We start from the raw sequence: 18,533 nt of genomic DNA, 5'->3' as shown, positions 1-18,533 counted from the left end.
TTGTTAGTTCGAGGTCAGCCTGGTCTATTAACAAGTTCTAGGCCAGCCAGAGTTACTTGGTGAGATCCTACTCAGTGATTATGAGAATTCCGTAATTCACGATAACAGTGTTATAAATCTCCCATAATATTGTAACTTGCCCACATCCACCACTGGATTTTGGTTAAAAAACTTCATGTGTCTTCTCATTGGCAATGCCTGGGAGCACAGGAAAGTATCATACAGTGTCAGGTGCAGGACAGCACTCTTGTAATTTTACCATGTGCTGCGCTGGCTGCCATGTTTTTCTTCTATGAAGTACTGGCTTTGCAATGCAGTGAGAAACAAATAAAACAGTCATCCTCTTTGTTCGTCTTGGTTTTTATTTGGATATTAATGTTTCATTTAGTGACTGCGAGTTTTAGAAGGGCTAATTCTAATTCATAGGGAGTTATTGTGTGTGTGTGTCTGTGTGTAGTGTCTTATAATCAATAGCTGTACCCTGCCTAGTCATGGGAAATTATTTAAAAAAAATTAAGCCAGGTATGCTGATATTTTGTTTGTGCTCTAACAAGTAAAGCTTGTCTGGAGATCAGAGTGCGCAGCTAGCCACTAGTTAACCATGGAGACCACACACCTTTGATCCCAGCACTTGGGATCTCACACCTTTAATCCCAGCACTAGGGAGGTGGGGACAGGAGTGATATGACTGGGTAGAGGGAAGAATATAATGCGGGAGGAGACAGAAGCTCATCAGCCCTTTTTGGTCGGAGAATTTTGTAGAAGTAAGAACTAGTGGCTGGTTGCTCTGCCTCTCTGATCTTTTGGCTTTTACACACTAATATCTGACTCTGGGTTTTTATTATTAAGGCCAATTAGAATTCGCGCTACAGCCAGGGCCTGGATAGAGGGTTCACGGGTTAAGAGCAGTTGTCGTTCTTGCAGAGGACCTGGGTTCAGTTCCCAGCACCTACATGGTAGCTCACAACTGTCCCTAACTCCAGTTCCAGGGGATCTGCTGCCGTCTGACCAGACACACATAAGGTGCGCGCATACATACACCCCGGCAGAGAGTACACAAATCTAAAATGAAAAAGAAACGTACGCCTTAGCCACGAAAGGAATGAGGGACGCACATAGAGCTGTGCTGGCCAGGATCTCAGCACTGGCGATCTGCTGTGATTGCAAAGAACTCACTTGTGCCCACCTGCCAGGGCAGACTGACCAGGAAGGGTGGGTTTTCCCAGGCCGAGGTCCACCCATTGTTCTAGTGTGCACTAACCCTTCTTTTCCCCAAAAGTTTATATAATTTGCAGTAAGGAGAGATGGCATTCACTCCCTTGTGATAATTAAAAAAGAGAATGAAGTCACCATCTTCACTTCTCATCACGCTAGCTCAGAGGAGGGAAGATGGGTGGCGGATTGTCAGCAATGCACATAGTGGGACCAAATTTAAGTCATGCCCAGGTTTCCATCCAATAGGGATAAGCAGACACTGGAACTTTCTGATACGGCCTTAATAACTGTCCTTTACAGCTCAAGTGTACTTACTGCCAAATGGTATTTCCAGACGGCTACTACGGCACATTCTCTAACATAGTCAATTATAAAAATGCTCACTGGAGGTGGCTATATGCTCACTAGCTAAACTGGGGGCTCAAACCTACAATCCCAGCATTCGGGAGGTGGAGGCAAGAGGATCAGGGGATCCAGGTCATCTTTTGGCTACAGATCCCATGGTCAGCCTGGGCCCAGACAAGCTCACAAAGACATATACAAACTTAAGCACCACCCAACAAACACAGAGAAGTAGATAGGCTGTTCCGATGTGTTCCTTGGACTCCAGCAGAGGGAGAGAGTCAGACACACCTGGTGGTGCGTGAGTGGCAAAGGAGCAGTTTCCTCAGGGGAGCAAAGCACTCGAGGTTGTCTTGGTATCCTCGCCCGAAGACACTGCGGTGTCATGGCTGGCTGACTGCGGTGTGCTTGGCAACCAGGCTAATTAACCTTACTGCTTGGGAACTAGGTGGTAATTACGTTAAGTGTTCGTTGATCTTTCTAACCAACTATCTATTACTATACGCCAATTCACGGAGAAGAAAGCTGATGTGGTTAAGGCATTGATCACAGACTGGTCACAGGCAGGATTCTCACCTTTCCTGGTCTGACTTTCATTTGTCCCTTAGCAAATGTAGCTGGGACCCTAACTGTTCTAATCTGAACACACAAAGTTTTAAAAGCTTCAAAAGCTTATGCTTGAAAAGAGGATAAGTGGAAAATTCTTACCTGACCTCATGTGATGTGCGAGTCAGAATTCATGTGTAGTAAAAAGGAGTTTAAAATCAGGCTGGGGGACGGCTCGGTGGAGAGCGCTCTGGCTGTGAGAGCAGGAGGACCCGGGTTCAGATTCTGGGACCCACCAGAAATGCCGAATGTGGCTGTGGAGAGACAAGAGGGGCTCTAGGTTCTGAGAAACCCTATCTCAGTGAAACAGGTTAAAAGACACCTCTGTCTTCCAGGCACATTCTCTCTCTCTCTCTCTCTCTCTCTCTCTCTCTCTCTCTCTCTCTCTCTCTCTCACACACACACACACACACACACACACAGTGAGCAGAACATATGCTAACTTGCTTTTTCAACTATCTGGAATATACACTCAATTCTGTTACCATTTGGGTGATATAAAAGAATACTGCCTTTTCCATTTTCCTTTTGGCTCATGCACAGCAAGCATGCACTCTAACCACTAAGCCATATCCCCAGCCCTCTTAAACATAGTTTGCCTGTGGAATTTTCTTTTCCTTGAATGCTTTGTCTGATACAAGATCTCATCCTGTAGCCCAGGCTGGTCTTGAATTCACTGCAATCCTCTTGGCTCATCCTCTGTAGTGCTGGGATGACAGGTTTGAGCCACCATGCTTGACTTTGATGTTTGGTGGTATTTTTTGTTTTGTTCTTGTGAATTTTTGTTGGCTTTTAAAAATTGTTGTAGTAGTTGTTTCTCTCTCTCTCTCTCTCTCTCTCTCTCTCTCTCTCTCTCTCTCTCTCTCTCTCTCTGTCTCTCCCACCCTCCCCTCCATCCCTCCTCCCTTTTCTCTCTTTCTTTGGTTTGGTTTGTCGTGACAGGGTTTCTCTGTGTAGTCCTGGCTGTCAGAACTCACTCTGTAGACCAGGCTGTTCTCAAACGCACAGAGATCCACCTGCCTCTGCCTCCTGAGTGCTGGGATTAAAGGTGTGAGCCCACCACCTCCTGGTTTGTATTGTATTTTCGAGACAGACTCTCATGTAGCCCAGGCTGGTATGGAGGATTTAACTAAAAACCACCTTTGTAAGTGTTACAGCTCTGAGAAAGGGTATCCTGGCAGTTGGGAGCCAAGGTTACCACAAAGTCACACCATACAACAAACCTCACACGAGATTTATCGGGACTGGAAACCCCAGGAAGATGGCTGCCTTCTGCTGGGGAAGAAGCAGCAGAGAACTGGGCAGAACAGATTTATATAGAGTTTCTTGCTGGGTGAGGGGGTGGGAGCCTGAGGACAGACACACACTTTCCAGGGTGGCCTGGGATTGGAAGGATTATGTTGCTTCATCTTTGGGCAGCTTCAGGGATGGATGGGATTTTTTTTCCTGTAGGGCAGGGCCTAGCCATTCTCCCACCCTGAGGGGTTAGAAACCTGAATTATGGAAGTCTGGATGTGGGAGCAGGACCTGGCCCCTTCTGTGCCTCAAGGGGTCCCAGCCACCAGAATAGTCTAGGTCTCCAGGGACAATGCTTATGTTTAGCAGGGAAAGCACGCCTGCCACCCTAGTTGGCATTGACAGCCAACAACCTTGAGACCCAGGTCTCCTGCTGTCCTCTCCCAAGCGCTGATCCCAGGCATGCACCACTACACATGGCCGGACTTCAATCTTTTGAAGAATGCTTACTATTTCTTCCTTTGCCTTTTTTTTTTTAATTCTTTGTCATTTTTGAAGACTTTTTTCAAAGATTTAAAATTTCAGAAATATAATAGGGGTTAGAAAGATGGTTCAGTGCTTAAAAGATTTGGCTGCTCTTCAAAACACCTGGGTTCAATTTCCAGAACCTACATGGAAGCTCGCAAACACTGGAAACTCCAGTTCCAGAGGATCCAGTTCCTCTTCTAGACTCTATAGGCGCCGGGCATAGAAGTGGTGCACCGATACACGTGCAGTCAAAACAAAAAGAAGCAACAAAAAAACCAAAGCAACAACAAAACCCCACAAAAACCACCTTGAAGGTAGTTCTAAGGTTGACCATACTGGGTTTTAGTGGAACCACTAGAGGGCGCTCGGCACAGGCTCCAGTATAAAAGACCAGTGCTTCAGACCTTAGACAGTTCCTCAGCAAATTGCAAGTTTTGTTTTGTTTGTTTTCCAAATTTCTGGGCTTTTCTGTAGATATTTAAAAGCGTCCACCTTCGGGTGTAAAAGTTATGGTCGAGTGGCAAGGTCTGGTGGCACATGCTTGTAATTCCAGTACTCAGGGACAGAGGGAAGATACGGACTTGGAGGCCAGAATAGGCAACATAGAACGGGGACACGTCTTGGTGATAGATGTGAAGCCCTGGGTTTGCTCATAAGTGTTGGGAAACAATAAAATAGCTAACTTTAAGCATGCCTTTATTACTGCCTGGCACATGCGTATCCACAAGCAAAAACATCTTCATCAATAAATCTAAGTATACATATAATATTTTAGAAATGCATCATACCATTACTTCTGTGTTATGAAATCTATTGGGATAGCAATATGTGTGTATATACATACATATGTAGATATGTATATATAAGGAAATATCTTAAGTAGTCATTCTAGAAGAGGACTTTGCTCCAACCTCATTGAATAATGTACCACATACATCAATCACGTCTTTACCTATAATGCTGTAAAAAGTCGTCATTTGTAGCTATTTTTCCAATCGCCTTGGAGTCACAGTGCTTTCCTTTCCTCCTGTAGGAATACATTTTAAACCAGAAAGCAGAGGGGCCCTGGAACTAGACCTGAGTTGGGGTGCTAGACTTACCTTACCACCCAATGCTTCACTTCAGGCATAGGTTCCCAGCCCGGGGTATGTCTTTCAGTGCTCAGGGGCAACAAGAGCAGCGTGGCTGAGAGGTAGCCAAAAGCTCAGCAAGTGCTCGCTGCTACTGTCCCAGAAAAGTGGGCGGCACCTTAAAGAACTAAACCAACGTGGAAGGCACGCCCCTAAATCCTCTTCTGGTTGATTTCGGAGACTTTGAAGGAGGGTCGCCAGGGCTGCGAGGCCGCACCATGCTTCACAGCACACAAATAGAAAATGAGTCTTCTTCATGAAGTTCTGGGCATGCATTCCACTAGCACTGGCGGGATCTCAAGAAGGAAGGGACAATTCTGCGCGAAGGGACAAGTGCCAAATCTGCAAATACTGTTTGCCTGGCATCTGACGCGTCCCTTCTTGAAGACGACGCAACTGGGCTGCCCAACGTCGACAGTGCGAAACCCTCGAAGCACGCGGGCCGCAGTTTCCCAGCAGAGATGTCACGGCGCGCCGCTGGCCAGACGCCCTACACTACCCCACGGGCCGCTGGAGGCAGCGCGCGCAGCACGGAGGGACCGCTCCTTAACCCCGCCCTCAAGGAGAGTCACCTCCCTGGAGTGGCTTTGTTGAGGTTTACGTCACTTCCGCCAAGCTGCCCCTCTCCCGGCCCGCCCCCGACGCGGCCGTAACCTGGGGCAACGGCCCCGCTCTAACCTTCCCTCTGGGGGACGAGCTGCTCTGGGCCTTCCTTCCCTCGCGGCCCGGTCGAAGAGTCTGAGTGGACGTGGCCACGTCCCTGCCCCGGGGAAGAGTTCCCAGGACACTTGGCAGGCGGGTGGCAGAACCGAGGAAGGAAGCAACCCTTTGGGCGGGTAAGCTAGACGAACAAGAGGGGCGGCGAGCCTGCATTGGGCGGGGCCTGGGAGCCGCGCGCGCCTCGGTGGAGGAGCCGTTTGATGGGCGTTGTCATTGGGGGCGTGGTCGAGGGTTCCATGAAGGAGCTTGGTGCAGCCCCCAGCAGCTGCCTGGAGTTAGGGCTAACTAGCCGCGTGTGGCACTGTAGGAGCCGCTGGGAGGAAAGGGAAGAGCCTGATGAGGTGAGGCTGCTCTGCGGGTGTAAGGAAGGGGTGTGATGGGACCCCTAGTAGAAGGGAGGAACCAGATGAGACGGTCTGGGCGCCAGGATCGGGCTTGTATTTTCTATCTGCCTTGAGCTTTAGGAGCCTTCTGGAGGCCATCCTCTCAGGACTAGGCATCTCGTGAATTCAGAAACGAAAGGCGGAAAAGGGCAAAGTGAGACCCTGCCAAAACCCAAATCGAGACCCTGGGGGTAAAAAAAAAGGCGAGAGTTGTAAGTGGATGGAATCGAAGTGACCTGTTCTAGGGATGGTTGTACATGCCCTACTTGAATTTGGAAGAACTCAAGGATTGCTTCAGTAAGGCAGCTGTCCCCCATAGGGTACATCTCACAGTTAGTTAACATAGGAAGATATTTTTTATTTAGTTTTGTCTATTTGAGACAGTCTTGCTGTGTAGCCCAGGCTAGCTTGAAACCTCCTGAGTTGTTGAGGCACATCTCACCACACCTCGACTCTGTCTGAATCCTGATACCCAATCCCGGATTCCCTTAAAGCCGTAGCTTTTAGTAAGAGGAGGTGTAGAGCCGTGAGAAGCTGTGGCGGGGTGTTTAGGAGGTTTGGGGAACCGGCCTGCCTTGACGTCAGTACCTGGGCTTCTGTTTCTTGCTAGTCACCCTGCTTTCCGTGCTTGCTGATAGATTGGGGCTGTGACAGTCAAATGTAGGGATCTCCGGCTAGTCAGTCCTAGTCTGGCTGCCCTGACAAAGGCTAACGTGCACACTGCCACTTTACTTTGGTAGCGGACATAATCGATCACCCAACATTTTCTTGCAGTGGGCAGGTGTCGAGCTCCTCAACACGTTCAGGTCGCCTCTGCTTGTGTGGAGTTGATCATTGGGATAGGAATTAACATTATTATTTTTTTTAAAGATAGGGCCTTATGTACCTCAGGCTAACCGTGAATTTGTTAGTTAAGAATGACCTAATCGTCTAATCCTCCTGCCCACATCTTCGTCATGCCTGTTTGCTGGGGGTGGAACCCAGTGCTTTGTGTGTGCTGTTCAAGTGCTCCACTTACAAAACTATCTATGTCCTCCTTTTGTTTATTCTTTAATTTTTTTATGTGTATGGTGTTTTGTCGCATGTATGTCTGGACACGGTGCTGGCGACTTGTGCCTTAACGGGCGAGAACTGGCGTTAAAGATGGATGTGAGCTGCCATGTGGGTGGTGGGATTCAAAGCCAGGTAGAACACTTTTTCTGATTTTCTATGTAGCCCTGGCTATGCTGGACTTCACTGTATAGACCAGGCTGGCCTCAAATTCACAGAAATTCACCTGCCTCTGCCTCTGCCCCCCTTATGCTGGGATTAAAGATGTGTGCCACCATCCCTGACAAATTAAAGGTGTTTTAAGGCAAAAGGACAAACTGTAGGACATCAGAATCACATTCTGAATCATAATCCAATCAGTTGATAGTTCGCTGTGTTTGGAAGTCTGCTGTAGGGGCACAGCATCTCTGTGCCCTGAACACATTTGGCCCATGTATGTATATCCTCAAGGTAGAACAGAAACCCCAGCTTCCTCCATACAGTGAGCGTTTTGGCATATGACATTGGTTCTGTTATTGAATATCTTTGCATTGTGCACAACGAGAGTGAATAACAAGCAGTCTGTTGTAGAGGGGTGGAAGAAAATTCTTTCGGGCTGTAAGAGCTGGGGGTGGCAATGTTACCATCCAGTCCCGACTGTCTTACTTCTGAGAGTAGGATCATGTATTACATCATACTAAGTAATGTGGCTAGGCATGGTTCCCAGCTTCACAGTTTCAAAGTCTGGCATTGGAAACTATTTCTTCCCTGGAGATTCTGCAGGCTACGTAGTAATGACTTTTAATAATTTTCATTGCCATAGAGTTTCTTACTGGTCCCAAGGCTCATCAGTTGGATCAGCAAACCCCAGGAATCCTCCTGTCTCTGTCCCACCAGTGTCAGAAATACAAATGCATGACATCATACCTAGCATTTTGTCTAGTGGCTGGGGATTAAACCCAGGTCTCATGCTTACAAGGCAAGCATTTGTTGACTTGAGCTATGTATCTAGCCCTGATTAGGGTTATTTACTTATTAAAACACCATAGCTGAATTTGTTTTGGCCAACCCTACATCCCTGTAATCCTAGCACTTCAGAGACACAAGGCAGAGGATCATGAATTCGAGGCTAACAAGTTCCAGGACATCCTGGGCTCTATAGCAAGACAGTCTTAAAAAAAAAAAATCAGTCGAGAGCGTTTGGAGCGACAGATGGCTCAGTGGTTAAGAACACTGACTGCTCTTTCGGATGACTCAGGTTCCATTCCCAGCACCTGCATGGCAGCTCACAACTGTCTGTAACTCCAGTCCCAGGGGATCTGACACCCTCAGACAGACAGACAGACATGCAGTCAGAAACCAGTGTCCATAAAATAAAAATGAATTAAAAAAAACAATAAAAGCAAAACCCCAAACTGGTGAGGCTTGTGCTGTTTACATCAGATGGCCCCAGCCAATATAAATATGTGTGCTTCTTGTTTGAGGCTTAGATTCCAGTATTAACCTCACAACTCTGAGAGGCTGTTATGCAGTCATAGACACCTCCTAGTCTATAAAGTGTTCTCCACCCCTGAACTACAGTCATACTCCAAGCCAGAAAATGGTGTCATGTCTGCTGGAAGTGAAGTTGCCAGTTCTTGTGGGTTCAGTGCCAGAAACCAAGCCTGGGTCCTTTGCAAGAGTATCAAATGCTCGTAATTGTTGAGCCATTTCTCTAGTCCTCACACACCTTATTTTTATTGAGACGTGTTCTCTCACTGAACCCAGAGTTCTCAGATTTTGACTAGGCTGACTATCCAGAAAGCCCCAAGGATCCTCCTGTGTTGCAAGGAGAGGGTCCCTTGTTTGTCCTGGCTGCCCGGCTAGCTTACACCTGAAATAACCACACAGAAATTGTATTAATTAAATCACTGCTTGGCCCATTAGTTCTAGCCTCTTATTGGCTAACTTTTACATATTAGTTTAATCCATCTTCATTAATCTGTGTATTGCCACGTAGCAGTGACTTACCAGAGATTCTAACTGGCGTCCATCTCTGGCGGAGGATCTATGGCTTCTCTCTTCCTCCCAGAATTCAGTTCTGTTTTCTCCACCTACCTAAGTTCTGCCCCTATCAGCTAGGCCAAGGCAGTTTCTTTATTCATTAACCAATGAAAGCAACACATGAACAGAAGAACCTCCTACACCACTCCTGACTCTGCCTTTCCAGCACTGGAATTAAAGGCATATATCACACAACTCATGTCTTTTTAGGTGGGTACTGGGGATCCGAACTCTGTTCCTTAAGCTTGTGTGGCAAGTGCTGTCTGCCTGAGCCATCTTTTAAAGCCTAGCCTAGGTGAAATACTCGGGCTTGCTAGCCAGGCAGTCTAGCCTGAACATGTAAGCTCCAGGTTCAGTGAGAGAGTGTCTCAGGGGAGCAAGGCAGGTGAGCAAGACACCTGATGTGCACACTCCCGTGCACACATTCACTGACCCCCTGAGTAGACATACACACATGATATTTAATTTTGAAGCCCTGGGCTTCTGATCACAGCACTCTGGAGGTTGCGGCAGAAGGGTTAGCTATTCATGAATTTACTACATGAGCTAGTCTGTGGTACATGAAGCCGTCTATAAAAAAGAGACTGAAGAGTTGGGTGGTGGCGGCACATGCTTTTAATCCCAGCACTCAGGAGGCAGAGGTAGGCAGATCTCTGTGAATTTGAGGCTGGCCTGGTCTACAAAGCAAGTTCCAGGACAGCTAGGACTGTTACACAGAGAATCCCTGGCTCGAAAAACAAAAATAAAACAAAACAAAAAATGAGTTAAAAAATGGAAAATATGGTCTAGAAAGATGGCTAAGGGGGTTAAGAGCACTCACTGACTGTTCTTACAGAGGACCCAGGGTTTAATACCCAACACCTCCATGGTAGCTAACAACTGTTTATAATTCCAGCCCAGGGGATCCAGTGCTCTCCTCTGGTCTCCTAACACACAATGCAAGCATACATGCTGTACACATACATGCTGCCAAAACACCCATACACATTAAAAAAATTTAAAGTGAAAATATATCAATACAAAGTTCTGCATTTTAGAGGAAATCTGTGTATTATTTGTGAGAAACCACACAGAAGCAGAAAAAGGAGGTTTGCTTCAAGTTTAAGGCCAACTCTGTCCCAAAAACACATTAGAGGAGTTGGAGAGGCGGCTGTGTGGTTAAGAGCACTTGTTTTTTGCAGAGAACCCAGGTTTGATTCCCAGCCCCACATGGAGGCTCAGTTGTCCAGAACTGCAGTTCCAGGGGGTCCAGTGCTCTCTTCTGGCCTCCCCAGCACTAGGCACACACCAAGCACAGGCAGGCACAGTGCTAATATGCGGTGATATTTTGTTTGGGCTTTAACAATAAAGCTTGCATGAAGATCATAGTGCGGAGCTAGCCACACTAGTTAGCCACAGAGGCCCGGCAGTGGTGGCACACACCTTTAATCCCAGCACTCGGGAGACAGACACAGACGGATCTCTGTGGGTTCAAAGCCACCCTGGCCTACGTGAGATTGATTCAGTCAAAAAGAGAAACAGAGCCAAAAGGTGGTGGCTCACACCCAATCACAGCACTAGGGAGGTGGAGACGGGAAGTGATATGGCTGGGCAGAGAGAGCCTAGGAACTGGCTCATCACCTGCTTCACTCTCCTTCCTACACTTCTACCTGGTCCCACTCTGCTTTCCTTAAACCAAGCAAAGCAGCAAGTGTTGGCAGAAATAGGGAGAAATAAGAGCCCGCTTACCCACTGTGGGAAAGCGTCTTGGGTTCCTCAGAAGCTTGTGGACCTCAGCCAACTCTGAGGGCTCTGGGAACAGGTGAATCCTGGGCGTCTGTGAGTCCCCACTATTCTTTTGATGTTAGCAATGTCATGTATAGACCCGCATCTCTTGTAAGCTCTGTCACAGTAACCAGAGGTAGAGCCAATGCTAGTGTCTTCCAGGTGTCTTCATTTCTTTGGTATTTATTAAATTCATCAGTCGTGGGTTGGCAGATGACTCAACAGGTCAGCGCACTTACCTCACAAGCCTGATGGTTCTAGAGCCACTGTGTGCGAAAGAAAGAAAGACAAGACAAGACAGAACCGTTATCCTCTGACTTCCATTAGAGCGCCGTGGCATGTCCTTCCACCACCCCCTATCTCACGCACACAAAAGTTTTTAAAAAAAGAGAGACATTAGTTTTTAATTAAAATTAGCCTTATCTTTTCTGACAGCAATTGGAAACGGGTCATTTTGAAAGGTTTATTCTCAGTCTTCTTGAATATATTAAAATATTTCACTTGAGATACCTGATTTTAAAAAGTCAATATTAAAACCAAGTCGAATTGGATGTTGCAGGAAGAAGATGTTAAAAACTATAAGCAGTCACCCCAGCAATGGATCTCTGTCAGGAAAGTGAGATTGTTGCAGAAAATGACAAACATGAGAAAATTCAAGGCGCAGAGGAAACCGTGCGGACTTTAAGTTGTCCAGATGAGATTGTTGCAGAACATGACGGACATGAGAAAGTTCAAGGCGCAGAGGAAACCGTGCGGACTTTAAGTTGTCCAGATGAGAGGAGTGAAAGGAGTCACGTCTGCTGTCTTCTCGGAGTCAGCGACCTCACATTGGAAGAGGATGAGCGGGCCAACGAGTTTGTCATCGGCACTGGGTGGGAGGAAGCCGTGAGTGTCTTCTTGGGTCTTTACTACAGGTCTTTTTCCAAAGTAGTTTGTGTTACCAAAAGATGTTGGCGTAAATATAGGAGCCTTGGGCATAAGTGAAATATAGTGACAGCAGTGTGCACTCCTGGGCACATGTGGACAGCTCTCGCGGACAGGTAAGCATTTAGCTATTCTTTCAACACCTCTGTAGCCGTCTGGGGCCCACTCTGTGAGGTAAAATGTGGTATCACAGAGATCACTTGACCAGTAACTGGACAAAGAGAGCCAGAATATTTCCAACCCCGTGCTCAGCGCCTGAGAGACCCGTAGGCTGTATCCTCTCTGCTCTCTAGAGTCCTGTGCCTTCTCAGAGCCAGCGGTGGAAGCCGACATTTGAAACTGTAAGGCAGGTGCCTGGGTAGCACAAGTTCATAAAGAATGTGGGGCCTTGTGACTTAGTTGGCTAAGCTTAGTCGACAAGACCACTCAGCAGGTAGAGGCAGCTGCAGTACAAGTCTGGAGACCTGAGTTCGATCCCTGGGATCCACAGTAAGGTGGAAGGAGAGAACCGACTCCACATTGCCTTTGACCTTCACGCTCACACTGTGGCATGCTCATTCACACATAGATCATACATGCCTGTGTGAACTCACACACATTCTCTCTCTCTCTCTCTCTCTCTCTCTCTCTCTCTCTCTCTCTCTCTTTCTCTCTCTTTCTCTCTCTCTCTCTCTCTCTCTCTCTCTCTCTCTCTCTCTCTAAGTAAAAAATTGTAAATGATAAGGAAACTTGGTCAAATCCAAGATTAAATGCAGGGTTTCCAGGTTATACAACCAACAATACAGGTTGCCCCATTTGAGTTTCAGGTGAGTGATTCCTAACTACTTAGTGTTATGTTCATCCCAGATACAGTCCTTTATTCTTAGATGGCAGCTGCAGCCAGGGGCTCCAGGGGTCGGTAGGCATAGCTGTACCTTGGGCACTCAGGAATCTTGGGTTCCCAGGACTGCCTCTGTTCCTCGCTGGCCCTCCAGCCTTTCTGAGCCATCTTCCTGGCGTTTGGGAAACTGACTGACAGTACAAGGAATCCTTGGACGGGAATGGCAGCTTGGGTCCACAGTGTGAAGCTAAACTGTGTCTGAAGGGAGCCGTAGCCAGTCCTGTGGCTTTGTACAGGTGCCACTGCCCATGCTTCAGAAACAACCACTCCTGGCTAGTAGTTGAGATTAGCATTCACGGCTGTAGTAGCACTGCTCGCGTGAGGCTGAAATAGGAAAGGCTGGGAGTTTTGTTTGCTTTTCAGAAGCAGAGGGCAGGAGTATTGTGAGTTTATGGCCAGCTAGTCTCCATGGTAAGATATCTGTCTGTCTGTCTTCTGTATGTGTCTGTGTCTCTGTGTATTTAAGATAAATCAGTTTTAAGAAAAAAAAATGTGGTTCAAATAAGACTGCCAGAACAGGAGTGTAGCCCAAATGGGGGAAGCAAGGCCCTGGCACAGCTAGCGAGAGGGTAACATGCTACTTTCTTTGCAGGTCCGTGGCTGGGGACGAGCCTCACCAACTGCCTGCATCTGGTCAAGGAAGAAAGTGAAAAAGGGGAGGGTAGGAGAAGGCACTGGTGGCGGCAGCGACTGCTTGTTCTGTATGAGTCTTTCCCAAGGGAGTCTGGAGGCTTGTTCCCTCTCAGAGGTTGGGAAACTGGAGGCCGGTGCTGTGGCTGAGGTGAGCCCCGAGAAGAACTGGAGCAGCCCCTCCCAGGACCCCAGCACTGATTCCAGAGAGCCCAACAAACTCTGCTTTCCCACATACTTGCATGGAGAAAAAAAAAGCCTGCAAATCAAGGAATTTATCTGGTGCATGGAAGAGTGGGCCATTCCTGAGACAGTTAGCAGTAAGACCTGCAGAACCCCCTGCGGAAGCACTGACCGGAGCCTCTCTGCCTCCGACTCCCTCGCATCCAAGGACCTCGTGGTTCTGCCCCCACTGAAAAGCTGCCCCCCCAACAGCTTGGATGTCCTGAGTAAGAAGGACAGGAGTATTTTCTGGCAGCCGGAAGAGAAGGCACAAAGAGGGGAAAAGGACGAGTGTGTGGCTTGTTCAGATAGGTTGAAAACAGTCGATGGGAAAGGAGAAAAGAGACACCTTGAGCTGGCCAGCCGCCTGAAGGTCACCGACCAACTGCCTTTCCCGCCACCTATGGTCCGGACACACCTGCTGGCGGCAGAGTCCCAGAGGTGCTGCCTGCGCTGGTCCCTCCTGCCCCAGAAGAGCTCTACGTATCCATCCAACCCCGACAACATCCGCTATCTTGCCACCTTGCAGGTTTTGCAAAAACAGGGAATGCCAAGCTACAGAAGCAGACTCAAAGCCAAGGAATCCAAACCTTCCAGGAACACCTCCAGACACACTCTCGGGGAGGCTAAGCAGGAAAGCAGGTCCCGAGCACTAGCTCCCCAAATGTTCCCCAAACCTCTCTTGCCATCCCTCACAGTTAGCAGGGTTGTCATCCCCGTCTCCACGCACAGAGTCCTCTGATTGGTCACAATATAATTTCCTGGGAATGAGTACTGCCTGCAGCTCATTTGTCCCCCCTTTCCCCTCTCCTACCCTCTCCCTTTCCTGTCCACCCTTCAGTCTTCTTCTCCCCTTCTCTAACCTCTCCACTCCTCACCCCCCCCCCTTTTTTTTTAAATAGCAGAACCAGGGGAAATTGAGCAGATTTGAATGGGTTTGAATTCAGCCTCAAAAACACCATACTGGGCTAGGTGTGGTGACATACACCTATAATCCTAGCATCTGGGAGATGAGGCAGGAGGATGGCAGAGTCCAAGGCCAGCCTGGGCTATACAAGACACTTTTTTTATTTTTAACCAATCAAAAACAAAAGAACCCATGGTTTTCATGGTACCTCCTTCTGCTGCTAAGCCATTTACAAAACTCAGTTACGCCAGCCTGTGTTGGCCTTCTCCTTGCTCAGTGCCTCCCCTGGTGGGAGGCGGAGTGTGGGAAGGCACTCTGTGCTGCCCCCACTCTCATAGCCCAGAAGCCACCTGTCGCAGCTTTCTGCCTACAGCAGAGCCTTCCTTGAGCTTAGAGAAGCGCTGGCTTATCCTGTCTTCTGAGACAGGCAGCTGCCACTGCCTTCTTTCTTTCAACAAAAATGTAAAACACTTGACAGAATGGAAAACCCCAACTATATCCAAGTGGATATGTATCCCAGTATCCAAGGTGCCGGATCTTCGCATTACATTCAAGAATATAGTCCAGTGCCTCAGCTGCCTAGGTCACACCTGCATACTGCAGCTGCAGGCTAATCTCTGCCATTGATAGATGAATAAAATCCAGCCTGGGAAGCAGGTTAGGAATAACTGGTTGTTTGGGGAGAAAAGTTCCCTGATCACTGTGACCTGGCCTGACCTCCCTTCTCCCATTTTTATTTGCCCCTTCTGTTTGGGAACCCTCAGCCTTTAGACAATTAGGGAATGAGGCTGTTACTTTTTCCCTTCTGACTTCCTGCTGTCCTCTTAATTTCACCTTTGCATAGCTTCCTAAATTGTATATTAAATGTAAATGAAGCATATTTTAATGCCAAGTGGTACGTCTATGTAGACAGACGCTCTGACCATTTTGTGATATCGGTAATCATTTAACTGCTTTGTAATCACACTTTGAATTGCTTAGAGTAGGCTGTCTTCGAACTCTTAGATTTTCCCATCTCCTCAATGATGGCAGAATATGACTACAGAGTTGGTCTCTAACATCCTGTCTGTCAGCCTAGGTTTTCATAGTTTGTGGTATTTTGGTTTCATCTAACTCACAATGGCCTTGGGGTAGTTTTGAACCAATAACCCCTGTCTTGGCCTCCCAAGAGCTTAGGTTATAGGCACATGCCACAATGCCTAGCCTTTTTGAAAAACAAAAACCAAAACGCTAGCCAGGAATGGTAGTATAAGCCTGCAATCCCAACCCCCAGGAAGGCCAAACAGAGCCAGAGAAACTGAGAGGGAAAGGAAAGGCCACAGCACAGGGTCGGAAAGATAATGATTGCCCTAGCTGGTGGATGCTTGGCAGTCTAGAAGGAATTGTTAGAAATTCTTCCCTCCAAAGCTACAGAGAAACCGTGTCTCAAAAAGCAAAAAAAAAGTTTTAAATTTTGTAAGATTTATTTTATGTTTATGAATGTTTTACCTACATACTATGTGTGTGCCTGGTGCCCATACAAGTCAGAAAAAGGTGTCAGATTCCCTGGAACCTGAGTGATGGATATTTGTGAGCCATTGTGTGAGTGCTGGAAATCAAACCTGGGTTCTCTATAAGAGCAGCCAATGCTCTTTGCTACTAGGCCATTTCTCCAGCTCACACAGTACCAATTTTTAAGTTAGCAGAAAAGTAATGGGTTTCATTATGACACTCATGCATGGGGGAAATATTTTTTTGTTTTGTTTATGTTTTTGTTTTTCGAGACAGGGTTTCTCTGTGTAGCTCTGGCTGTCTTGGAGCTCACTCTGTAGACCAGCTGCCTTCGAACTCACAGAGATCCTCCTGCCTCTGCCTCTCTGAGTGCTGGGATTAAAGGTGTGTGCCACCACTGCCTGGTGGGGTAATTTTTGAAAGAAAGTCTTTGGGAGCTGGTGAGAGAGCTCAGCAGGGAAAGGCACTTGTCACCAAGCATGATGACCTGAGTTCAATCCCCTAACGCCACATGAATGATAGACAAGTGCATATACAATAATTAAATGTTTTTGTAAAATAGAAAAAAGTGTTTTGTTCAGATGAGACTTAAGTGCCGAGGGACAAATTAGAATATGTTATGCATGAAATATCATTGTAAAATCCATTACTGGGCCTTCGAGGTGGCTCAGTAAATAAGGAGCATGTACAAACCTGATCTGGATTCCATGGTAGGAGAGGGTAGACATCTGAACACTGTCCTCTGAACTCAACATGCAGGCCATAGCTCCCCACAATCGCTTTGTATGCTAATGTTAACTTTTTTTTTAAGTGACTTGGGGGCTGCCTCAGTGGGTAGAAGAATTTGCTGTGCATGCATGAGGATCCGAGTTCAAATCTCCAGCACCCACACTGGAGTCAGACTCTGCGTAGCTATGATGCCAGTGCTCTCAGAAGGAGAAGGAAGCATAGACAGGAAAATCTCTGGAAGCCGTGGTCCAGCCAGATTGTCGTATACTGTGGAAAAGCAACGCAGACCTCGTCTCGCGGTAGAAGGTGAGGACCAACACCCAAGGGGTCCCCTGACCTTCACCCATGTGGACCCACTTCATACACATAGACAAAAATGTCTGAACATTCTACAAGCCTTGGTGGAAACACAGGACAGTGCTCTTCCGCTGAGCTACACCCCCAGCCCCTTAAAATCACTTAGAATCAGGAGAAGGGCCAATCTGAATAAAGGGTCAACATGTCCTAAGGTTTGTGGGGGACACAGGAGATCTAGTCATTGTTAAGCATGTGCAAGGCCCTGACTTGAACCCAAGAGCCCCACTGCAGTCCCATGCAAGTTGTAGTAGCCTGCACAGTTTTTTTTTATATTTGTGTGTTTACATGTGCATATGTGTGTATACATGTGCATATGTGTGTATACATGTGCATGTGCCTTGACGTGTATTTAGAGGTCAGAGGGCTGCTTAATGGAGTCAGTTCTCTCTCCTCCAAGTGCGTCCTGGGAACCGAACTCAGATCATCTGATTTGGCAGCAAGCTTCTTTCCCCACAGAACCATCTTGCCAGCCCCTCCTCCCTTGTTCCTTTGAAGCGTGATCTCACAGTGTAATCCAGGCTGGCCTTGATGTGCGGCTCTTGTATTTCTTTTGACCAGATAATCTATAACAAAATATGCAGAAGATGCCTCTATGGACACATGAACTTTTTGCATTAGGCACTTCCCTGCCCAAGTGGTTGTTCAAGTGTCTGATATAGTCTCCTACAGTCATTTAAAAAAATTATTTTTATACAATATATTTTGATCATTTTTCCCTTCCTATATCATTAGCATACTTCATATATGGAGTTGCATATGGCTGCCTGTTGTGTCTAGAAGACACTGTTTCTTTGGAGCCATCCATTACCTCCTGTAGTGGCATTTAACAATGTAATGCAAAATTCTAGTCCTTGAAAATTATTATCAACTGTTTAGGATAATAAACATTAGTTAGTAGTTAATCACCTAGTATAATCGAACTTGTTAGTCACATTAGGTGTGCTTTCAAGGTCAAACAAAGATATAATTTAGATAGACAGGTCATCTTAAAACACTTCAGAGATCTACAGAATATGGCATTTAAGATGTTTTAATAACCTAGGTTCTTCTTTTTTATGACAATGATTCATGTCTGCTCCTGGCAGCACCAATCTGCTTCAGAGAAGATAATGGGCATTGAAGAAACTCCACTTGAAATTTACTTTCTTTGTGGCAACGGTAAGCCACTGGGCAAGAAAATGCTCCTGCCTCAACTGCTGACAGTATGCTGTCCTAATTAGACAATCAGGACACAAAATATCCTGCTTACAGAAAAGTCTGACAAATATGCTAGGCCTGTAGGCCAAAGATGAGTGCCCCAACATTGCAGAGGAACTTGGGGTGACCGTCCAGGCAGCCAGCTGCTTCAGCCATTACAATTTTTGGAAGTCACTTGCTCACACTGCCTGTTTACTCAG

At 47.0% G+C, this 18,533-nt stretch overlaps 1 protein-coding gene across 3 annotated transcripts; it reads left to right on the top strand.

Annotated features, from left to right (window-relative positions):
* The first annotated feature begins 6,001 nt into the window (after nt 1-6,001).
* On the top strand, nt 6,002-18,265 carry C15H16orf46 (chromosome 15 C16orf46 homolog). 3 transcript variants are annotated; one of them, XM_038312775.1, is made up of 3 exons: nt 6,002-6,118; nt 11,556-11,881; nt 13,393-14,423. In XM_038312775.1, exons 2-3 carry the CDS (start codon nt 11,594-11,596, stop codon nt 14,392-14,394), a joined length of 1,290 nt encoding a protein of 429 aa, XP_038168703.1. In that variant the 5' UTR covers nt 6,002-6,118; nt 11,556-11,593; the 3' UTR covers nt 14,395-14,423. The 3 variants fall into 3 exon arrangements, with proteins under 3 accessions (XP_038168703.1, XP_038168702.1, XP_038168701.1); XM_038312774.1 differs by lacking the exons at nt 6,002-6,118; nt 11,556-11,881 and adding exons at nt 16,862-17,085; nt 18,222-18,265 and having other exon boundaries at nt 13,404-14,294; XM_038312773.1 differs by lacking the exons at nt 6,002-6,118; nt 11,556-11,881 and adding an exon at nt 16,862-18,165 and having other exon boundaries at nt 13,404-14,294.
* Nucleotides 18,266-18,533: the final 268 nt, after the last annotated feature.

Source organism: Arvicola amphibius, chromosome 15 (assembly GCF_903992535.2).
Source record: "Arvicola amphibius chromosome 15, mArvAmp1.2, whole genome shotgun sequence".
Lineage (NCBI taxonomy): Eukaryota > Metazoa > Chordata > Mammalia > Rodentia > Cricetidae > Arvicola > Arvicola amphibius.
The sequence above is the reverse complement of the archived record's forward strand: the minus strand, read 5'-3'. Positions and strand labels throughout refer to the sequence as shown.